Genomic DNA, 10,992 nt, shown 5'->3' with positions numbered 1-10,992 from the left:
GTCCATAGTTTCGACTCTAGAGTCGTGAGGAAGGTTATGTTGGTGACTAAACACCTCGCACCTGTCCTAATCAAGCTTAAGTCGAGAATTATGCATTGAATGGCTCTATGGCATTAATGCCAGACCGACCCTAAGGTCGAAGAACTATTAAGCGCTTGCCTGGTCTACGACCAGATGTTTATGGCCAAGGTATATGACCCCGGTGACTGTTTGTCACATGGCCAAGGGACGCTGTCCATTGCACGACTCTAGGGTCGGGAGGAAGGTTATGTTGGTGACCATTCACCATGCACCTGTCCTAATCAAACTTATGAAAGGATCACTTGTCAGTTAAGCTCTGGTGACCCTATCGTCACATGGCTAGAAGGAGCGATGCTCATTATTGTGACTTTTGGCTATTGTCACCTTTTTGCTTGGACTGATAGTCCTGAATGGTTATTATGATCGTTGTTGATATTATATCATGCTTTATTGGGTTTTCTTGCTGGGCTTCGGCTCACGGGTGCTACGTGGTGCAGGTAAAGGCTAGAGGAAGCTGGACCATCCTTGAGTTGGAGAGCTTAGGTGATGACGTGTACATATGCAGCTGCTCGTCCGCCACGGCCGAGGTTTAAAATGGAACTAGGGTTAAACCCTGTTTTGCCGCTTAGAACGGCCTGTTGTAAATATTTTATGTAATAAACTCTGAAATTATATTTTCGGGATCCCAATGTATAAGTTAAACGTTCTAGTGAAACGTTACATCTTAACCAAAGTTTTAATCCCTAAACCGCTAATCATACTTAGTTCACGATTTTAGCCAAATGACTCGGTTAGCGAGTTTAGCACTGTTTACAAGGCACACCGTAACGGTCCCTGGAGTTGGGGCGTTACACTCAGTTACTGATAAGCTTCCCTGGAGTAGCCTCATAAATTCATCAGCCTTCGCCGCTCTAATAGCATCATTATAGTACTTTTCATTGAACAAGGTCTGAAATTCCTCCCAGCTCAGGAGATTAACATCCTTGGTCTGGCCAACTACTTCCCACCAAATCCGGGCATCATCCCGAAACATATAGGCAGCACAAGCCACCCTCTCAGTACCAACTACCCTTATAAAGTCAAGAATAGTGGTAATCATGCTCATCCATTGTTCATCTTTGGTAGGATCGGCACTGCCTTCAAACACAGGAGGTTGTTGTTTCCTGAACCGCTCATAAAGAGGTTCCAATCTGTTTTCAACCCCAGGCAGCTGCCCAATAACTGGCACCGACACAGAAGGTGCCTCTGCAACGCCGGCCACCATAGGCACTTGTTGTTGTCTTAGGAGACGAAGCTCCTCTCCCTGTGTTTAACACTATAGCCTGCAAATCATTAAACATCTGCTGCCAGTTTGCAGGTGCTGGCTGTGGAACCTGAGATTGGTCATTCTCTTGACCCTAACTGTTGTCATTATTCTGACCCTGACCACTCTGGCCAGCTGCAGTGTTTGTCTGTTCTGGGTTCATTCTGTCACTGATACCTTACTGAAACAATAATCAATACGGCCAGTCAGGTAGTAATAACTAAACCTCTTGCCACCTTACGGTCCAAGAACAACAGACAATTATCACATTCCACAGTCATTCAATATTCACAATCAGATACATGTTTATGGCATTCAGCACTCAACATGTATCACATAATAACTCATAAACAACCATACTAATAAGCAGGTGTCAGCAATCTCAGTACTAATTAGCACACATTTGCTGAAGATATAGTATTTCAGGGCAAAGGCTCAACATAGTATCTCATGCTCACAAGTAAAGCATATATATCACATTTAAACAATTATGCATGTAACCACATAAATAGTTACCAAACCATGAGTCGAGCTTGACTTCGGTGATGTGTGTACATACCCAGCCAGTCTACAGGAACCCTAACCTTGGCATTGCTCTGATACCAAGTTGTAACGCCCTGGTTACCCCAGAACAGTTACGGTGAACAGTGAACCGAAAATTTGGCTCACTACCCGAGTCCTTTGGTTAAAAACGTGATCTAAGTGCTATTATCAGGTTAAGGTGAAAAACTATTAAAAAGGAAAGGATATATTCCATTAAGTAAATAAGCTTCTCGTGAGCCTTTCAAAATGTTTACAAGTAGTTCGTAATACAAAAGAGTCGCTATTGTTTCAAATTTACAGTCCCCGCCGGCCTAAGCGGCAAAAATAGGGTAAACCCCTAGTCCCTCTGAGAACTCCTTGACCGTGGCGGTCAAGCGGCCCTGTATGTACACAACATCGCCCAAGCTCTCCACTCAAGGTTGGGTGAACTTCTCTTTCCCTTTACCTGCACCACAAAGCACCCATGAGCCAAGGCCCAGCAAGAAAACACAATAAAGCATGATATAATATCAACAACGATCATAATAACCATTCAGGACTATCAGTCCAAACAAATAAGTGACAATAGCCAAAAGTCACAATAATGAGCATCGCTCCCTTTAGCCATGTGACGATAGGGTCACCAGGGCTTAACTGATAAGAAGTTCTTTCATAAGTTTGATCAGGACAGGTGCATGGTGATTAGTCACCAACATAACCTTCCTCTCGACCTTAGAGTCGAAGCTATGGACAACGTCCCCTAGCCATGTGACAAACGGTCACCGGGGTAATATACCCTTGGCTATAGTCATCTGGTCGTAGACCAGGCAAGCGCTTATAAATTCTTCGACCCTAGGGTCGGTCCCGCATCAATGCCATAGAGCCATTCAATGCGTGATCATCGACTTTAGAGTCGGTCCCTGACTAGTCAGTGTCTCAAACAGGTAATCAGCGTTCACTAGCATTTAATATACAATCCATGTCCACATATATCAATCAACATGCCCGAATATCAAACCATGCATGTCATATACCTATACAGGGTGCAACTGTATTCATACATTGTTTTCTTACCTCTGGTTCAAGTGAGAATTATTATATGAACGACCCCTGAGAATGATCAACCTTTAAATTCCTCGACGGTCACCTGGTCATAACCAAAATATAGGATTCATCAATAAAAATGATAACTGAGGGTTCCCAAACCAAGATCTAGCCTCCGGGACACCAAACATAACTCAACTAGGTACTAGGTTCAACCCCGAGGCCTAAGGTTTGAATCCCCAAGCTAAAAACATGTTTTTGGCTACATTTTCCCTGATGGGCCGCGGCTCACCCTCCTGACAGAGGCATTTTCACCTTTAAAGCCAACACAGGCCGCGACACACCATAGACAGGCCGCGGCTCATTTCGCAAAACAGCCAAGAAACCAGCACGCACCAGCCAACTCTCCCCTGCGTTTTCCCTTGGAACCAACCCTTCGAACCAACCCCAAACCTTCTCCAAACACTCAATTTAACCTCTAGACAACACCCATAGCTTACCCTCATCAAATCCCAATAAAACCAACACAAAAACTCCCTTTGATTCCCACTTTCCACATCAAAAACCAGGAATTGAAAACTAAAAGGAAAACAGAGTCCACCAACGTCCACCAACCCAGCCTTTGAGTTTCCTAGCTTAAAACCCCACCTTGAGCTCAAGAACACCACGGGAAATATAGGGAAGAATGATGTACGGGAAGGGAGAAGACAACCCCTGTTTTTGTTCTGTTTAATCTTTATCCTTCTACAGCCAACTAAAGGGTAATATTAATCCCCTCAAATGACCAAAATACCCTTAAGCCACCCAAAGCCTCTAAAACCACTTCAAGGGTAAAATTGGTACTTTCCTCTTATCCCATTAATCATAATTAACGCTTCCCAATTCCCGCTAATCTCAATATCCTCAAACACCAATAATTCATATCCTGTTACCCTAAAATCCCCAGTAACGCTATAATCATTAATATCACCCTGAGACTCACCCCGAGCCCCGAGCTCAAACCTGTTATGACCAAACCGATAAATCATGTTTAAAGATCGTCTCATGTCGAAATACTCGATCCAATCCACATTATAATGTGGTCTCACAATATATGTCATTAACACGCAAAAAAATATTCAATTATACCCTCAACGGGCCAAATTACCAAAACACCCCTGTAAACAAATGTGGACTCACATGCATGCATTTAACATCATATTATAATATAATTCTCATAAACATGCATAAACACATTTAATAGCATAATTAAACAGTTATGGCCCTCCCGGTCTACTAATCCATCCATTAAACCATAATAGGGAATCCGGGGCATTACAGTTACCAAATGATCTTACACAAGCACAATGGAACAAGATCAAGCATGATGCTCGCCACTACATATAGGACAAACCTTATCTTTGATAGCATTGTACAGATAAAATCATTCGAAGGTGTGTCCCTGAATATGAATTATGTTCCATCCTTTCTTTTTTTCATGCTTATGCTTGTGGTGGACACTTTGGACCCAAGAGGACAACTCGTAAAATATTTGACAGCGGTAGCTATTGGCCTACAATGTTCAAAGACTCTTATGCTTATTGTAAGGCATGTGATCATTGTCAACAGGTTGGTAACATAACAGCCAAAGATCAAATGCCTCAAACTCCAATTTTAATTCTAGACATCTTTGATGTTTGGGGTATGGATTTTATGGGACCTTTCCTATCTTCATTTGGCTATGAATATATTCTTTTGGCAGTGGACTATGTGTCCAAATGGGTAGAAGCAATTCCAACTACAGCGAATAATTAAAAACAGTGGTGAATTTCATCTACTGGTAGAATTAGAGCATAAGACTTGATGGGTTGTGAAGAAGTGTAACATGGACATGGTTGCTGCAGGACAACAACGATTGTTTCAATTGCATGAATTAGAAGAAATTCGCAATGAGGCATATGAGAGTTCGAAGATCTATAAGGAGAAGACCAAAGTGTTTCATGATAAGCATATTCTTCGAAAGAGTTTTGTGGAAGGCCAGAAAGTTCTAATGTATCACTCTCGCCTTAAACTCTTTCAGGGGAAATTAAAGTCTTGATGGTTGGGTCCATTCAATGTTACCAAGGTCTTTCCTCATGGAGCATTAGAAGTTACAAGTCCAAGTACCGGAAATTCTTTCAAGGTAAATAGTCACAGATTAAAGTCATATTACGAATCGATGGAGGAAGAACAAGCTACTGTGATTTACCTCGTTGATCTAGAATATGTGGATGAAGAGTGAAGCTTCAAAGTCGATCTAGTGACGTTAAACTTAGCTATTGTGTAAATTTTAGTTTTTAATTTTTATTTACTTTTAGTTTGACCAATTTTTATTTTAGTTTTAGTTGGAAATTTAAACCATGAAAAATGTTAATATATATTGTAACGCACTTCTACCCAGGGACCATTACACTGTGTATTATAAATAGTGCTAAACTCGCTAAACGAGTCATTTGGCCATAATCGTGTAGCTAAATGTGATTAACGGGTTATGGTTAAAATCTTTGGTCAAGGATACAAACGTTTACTGTATACACGGGATCCCAAAATACATTTAAAATGTTAATTACAATAAAAGATTTACAACCAGCCGACCTAAGCGACAAAATAGGGTTTAACCCTAGTTTCTCTTTAAACCCTCAACCATGGTGTCGAACAGCCGCATATGTACACATCGTCACCTAAGCTCTCCAACTCAAGGATGATCCATCTTTCTTTTACCTTTACCTGCGCCACATATCACCCGTGAGCCAAGGCTCAGCAAGAAAACTCAAACATGCTCATAAACAATTAATAACATGTCACCAAATCATAGTAAGCATCCCTAGTAGTAATAACACTATTCATGCATGTAGGCAAGTATAGATGAATGATTTTGGAATCTTTCTGGCTCGACGCCCTAAGATATAGGACTAATAAGTTACCCTGGGGCCCTGTGCCCTGTCCTCTGTATAACCAGATTTTGAGCTGATCTAGTGTACTCGGCGCTAGGTTGTCTTCAACCAATACACCGGTCAAGCATATGATGCACTTTTGGTTAGGCTAGATCATATGGACCAGCGCTTAGCGCGCTATTTCCCTTCTTGACTAATAAGTCCATTCCTTATGACCATCATTCAGTGTGTTATTGTCGTCCTTGACTAATAAGTTAGTTCCTTTCAACCAACACTCACCATGCTAATGCCGTCCTTGACTAATAAGTCAGTGCCTTTCGACTAGCGCTCAACGCTATTGCCGATCTTGACTAATAAGTCAATGCCTTTCGACCAGCGCTCAACGCTATTTTCGTTCTTGACTAATAAGTCAATGTTAGGATATGTGACTATTAAGTCACCTCAGGTCTCTTAGGCATATCCTCTGTACAAGCGTACCTGGTGCTGACCAGCACTCAACGTGCTAAGGCCGTTCTTGACTAATAAGCCAATGCTAGAATATACAACAATTAAGTCACCTCAGGTCTCTTAGCCACATCCTTTGTATAAGCATACCTGGCGCTTCTGGTTAGCCTAACTAATACGACCAGCGCACAGCGCTATTTCCACTCTTGACTAATAAGTCAATGCTCTTCGACTAACACTCAGTACTATTGCTGCTCATGACTGATAAGTTAGAGCTTTACGACCAACACTCAGCACTATTACCGCTATTGACTGATAATTCAATGCTCTTCGACCAGCACTCAGCACAATTTCCACTCATGACTGATAAGTCAGAGATTTACGACTAGCACTCAGCACTATTGCCACTCTTGACTGATAAGTCAATGCTCTTCGACTAGCACTCAGCACTATTGTCGCTCATGACTGATAAGTCAGAGCTTTACGACCAGCGATCCGCACTATTGTCGTTTCTGATTAATAAGTCAGTGCATCCTTAATGAGGTAATGTAGACAGACATATATCATATGTCAAATATCTAGATATAAGGCATCCAGCATGCTCAATCAACAATCACGAGCATAATCACAATCGTGCACATTTATAGACTCAAGCTCTGATCAATTCCATATTCAACATTCATGACATGCCATAATCACATGTATCACATGCATCACATATTGGGTGTAGTTTTCTTACCTTTGGTCCAAGCACAAGTTACCAATAAATGACCCTCGAGCACGATCCTGATTCTGAATCTCTAACGATCACCTAGTCACAACCATAATATAGAATCCCATAAAAAAAACGAGTAAATAAAGACTTCCGGACCGAGTCCTAGCCTCTGGGACGTCGAATCCTACCAAACCAGGTAATAGGATCGATCCCGAGCCCTTAGGTTTAACTTCCCACGACTAAACCACTACCTGGCCAAAAATGCACAGGTGGGACGCAACTTGGCCCTGGGGGTCATGGTGCGCCTCCCAGACAGACAGCCCTCTGCCTAGGCTTTAGGGGGCTGGCCGCGACTTGCCCCCTAGATTCGTGGCGCGCCCCCAAGCAGAACCCTTCTTGGATCTGGGTTCACACAGGTCGCGACCCAACCTCGAAGCCAGACATTTTCTCCGTTTTCTCCATTTAAAACCCTTCCAAAAACCTATCCAAACATATCTAATTCCCAAAATCAAAGTTCCCAAACATCTCAATTTCCCAAAACCATTAAAACCCAAGTCCCAATCAAATCAAAAACTCCTCAAAATGCAAAATCTAATCAAAGCTTAAAAAATCAAAACTTAAAACTTGGATTACCTCTGATTGAGTCGTTTCCCAATTAAATCCTCCAGCTAATAAGGTTCTAATCTTCCCTAGAATTATTATGACTCTAACCTTGCTTAAATCAGAGTCCTAAAACTTGAGTTTCCTTCAAAAATACGAACATCGTCAAAAAGAGAACGGGAGGGAGAGAATGTAGTGAATGTTCTTTTTTTGTTTTTAACAGGTTACTTCAAACTTAAGTAACCTCAAGCAAATCTCAATGCTCGGGGTCCCAAAAACGCCCCCGAGGTAAAATAGTCAAAATTCTCAGAATTCCCTCCTGATCTCAGTAACTCTCAATATATCATCAAATAATCATTTCTATTACCCAATATCCCGGTAATATGCTAAATACCCAATATACCTATTGACTCACTGCGAGTCAAATATGGGTCCAGTTGTGACTTTCCCACTTGTTTGCTCCCTAGGATCGTTTCGTGCCGAGTAACCCAAACATATCCACATAATAATGTGGTCTCACACATATATTACATATATGCCAAATATACACATAAAGGGCAAAATTACAACAATTGCCCAATTAATCAGAAATGGACCCACATGCATATTTAATACACCAAACACATGCATATCAAGTCATATTATAATATAACTCACATAATCATATAATGATACACATATATATATATATGTTATCCAAAAAGCAGGTATGGATGACGTGGAAAATATTTTCAACACGTGGCTGACACCTGGCAGAGGTTCTGTTCGACCATCGATTAGGGATGTTCCCTTAACACAATATTTGAGTTTTATATACGACCAGAATGGTCGTATACTCCGTAAATTTTTTTAGTAATCTTGAACAATTGTAATCATATCCGAGATTATTTCCCTTTATACCTGATTATCCGATTAATTAGGTAAAAATATCTTTGATTGATTAATGTAACCTACCTTGAGCCTATAAATAGAGAAGAAATAGCTCAAGGGAGGGAATTTTTGGCTAATTTTTGTTTGTGCTTTAGAAGAAAGAGCAAGAGAACTTTGTCTATTATCTTTCGGTTGTATTACTTATCCCTCTAAGGCTTGTGAAACTCAAGAACCCTAGTTCTTTGATCACCCCTTTGAGAATCAAGATCAATAATAACCTAAGTGGACGTAGGTCATTACCAATTCTTGGGGCCGAACCACTATAAATTGTTGTGTTGTCTATTTTTCTTTCCATTAGATCTTATTCAATACTTTCGATCACATGAAGCATTTGACTCCGTGTCAGTTGGCCAAAACGAGGGTCAACAATATATATCACATAATCACATAATTTCCATAATTTGCCATCTTGGCCCCCTTATCAAGGCCTTGAGCCTTATTAGGAAATTTGGGACGTTACATACATGTATATATATTAGTGTCTCAGGGCTCCAGGCCATGGCCAGCACTTTTGTTGGTCGCGACCTAATTCCAAAAATATTGGCTTGGAGAAACAGGGGGTTTTCGCCGTGGCAAGGACTTTTGCCTGCGGTGGCATGTGTGCGTGTTCGGTCCATTCCACCCAAATCAGGGATCCAAGCCACAGAAAGCAAAAACCCAGGCCGCGACCAGGACCCTAATTCTGCATATATATTGTTTTTTCTCTCATTTTCTCCTTTCTTCTCAAACACAAAAAAAAAACTCACACAACTTTTTTCCATATTTCTCACACTCTTCTTCCCTAATCTGAAATCCCTACTCTCATTTCACCATTAATTTCCCAAACACCCAAACAACCATCTATCATCTCTTCTCATACATTCAAGTTAAATCTCCCATTTTCAACATTTCTTTTCAACCCCAATTTTTCTCCAAAACCCTAAATCCGAAAATCCTCCTTACCCGTCAAATTTTTGGCGCATTACAAGTCAAATTTTGGTGATGTTTTCCTTGAGTTTTTAACAACTACATCAAAGGAACAACTTCTCATATTAAGTTTGGAATCATCATGTAACGCTCTGAATAGCCAAGACCGCTACACTATGTACTTATAAAGGTGCAGGACTTGCTAATCAAGTAATTTAGTTAAAAACGTGTCACTGACACCATTAATGAGCTAGGGTTTAAAGGTTTGGTCTTAAAAAAATACATTTCATATAACTAAACATTTACACACGGGAACCCAAAAGAACAACATTTAAAAGTCAATTACAAAATTTCCAGTGTACGAACAACCACTAGCCACTCTAAGGGCAAAACAGGCATTTATGGTTCTCCTGTTCCTATCACTTCCTCAACCGTTGCGGTCGAGCAACTGATCATGTACATACTGCATTCAGAGCTCTCCGATTCAGGGTTGATCAAGCTTGCCCTTGCCTTTACCTGCACCACGTAGCACCCGTGAGCCAAGGCCCAACAAGAAAACATAACATTATAGTACAAACAATGACAACAATAGAATAATCCTTAAAGCATGTTCATACACTTAGCATACCACAATAATCATATAGTCTGTAGACATAACCAGAGAATCAACAAATCAACACTCAGCTATTCAACATAACAAATTCATTAATCCATAACAACACTCAAGTCACGTGGTAGTCAGGGTCGACACCCTTAGGTCGGACCCCTTGAATACTCCACTAACTCCAGTCCACTTGAACCGAGCTTAGTGCATAACAAGCTGTCCTCAGCTGCCAGTGGCTGAGTCACGCCCTCTGCACCAATGTAAACTCTGGCACTCTTAGGCCGTTTGTTCATTATTCTCATGGCATAATACCACCCTTCAACAAGCACACAAAATAGGGAACCCTTAGTCTTCACAACCGGGTGCAGTTTTCTTACCTCTAATTACCAAACGCTCTAATTATGAGAGATGCCCCTTGAGCACGATCTGTTTCCCGAGCCTTATCTTTTACCTAGTCATAACCAAGATAAGGGATTCCATTAATATTCGTATTAAGATTTTCAGATGAAGTTCTAGCTTCCGGGACATCGAATTCCACCAAACACGATGGTGGAATTAATCCCGAGCACCCTAGGTTAGGTTCCCGCGCTTAAAACTTCCAAAAGGCCAAAAATACCCTTAAGGGCCGCGACCCTTGAGACCCATGTCGCGGCCCTCCCCCTGAAACAGAGGCTAGGCCTCTTTGAACCCAGATATGCACTGCGGCCATGCCCATGTGGCGCCGCAGCGCTCCCTCACCTCAAAGCCTTCTTGGCTTTTCCTTGCTCCGTAGGGCCGCGACACTCTAGAACAGAGTCGCGGCCCAGGCCCTCGAACTCAGAAAATCCCCCATTCTTGACATTCGAACCATTCTCAAAACCACCCAAATCCATCGTAATTCCATAATTCAATTATCACAAAACTTCTAACATGATTCCAGCAACATAATCCAGCAAAAATCTAGCCTAGAAACTCATCAAAATCCCACTTCAATCTCTGAAACCCAAAAGCT

At 41.4% G+C, this 10,992-nt stretch overlaps 1 protein-coding gene across 1 annotated transcript; it reads left to right on the top strand.

Moving 5' to 3' along the window:
- The first annotated feature begins 4,754 nt into the window (after nt 1-4,754).
- On the top strand, nt 4,755-5,150 carry LOC133806539 (uncharacterized). The gene is made up of 2 exons (XM_062244627.1): nt 4,755-4,913; nt 4,995-5,150. Exons 1-2 carry the CDS (start codon nt 4,755-4,757, stop codon nt 5,148-5,150), a joined length of 315 nt encoding a protein of 104 aa, XP_062100611.1.
- The last annotated feature ends 5,842 nt before the right edge of the window (nt 5,151-10,992 follow it).

This window comes from Humulus lupulus, chromosome X (genome assembly GCF_963169125.1).
Source record: "Humulus lupulus chromosome X, drHumLupu1.1, whole genome shotgun sequence".
Taxonomy (NCBI): domain Eukaryota; kingdom Viridiplantae; phylum Streptophyta; class Magnoliopsida; order Rosales; family Cannabaceae; genus Humulus; species Humulus lupulus.
This window is presented reverse-complemented; position numbering and strand designations above follow the sequence as displayed.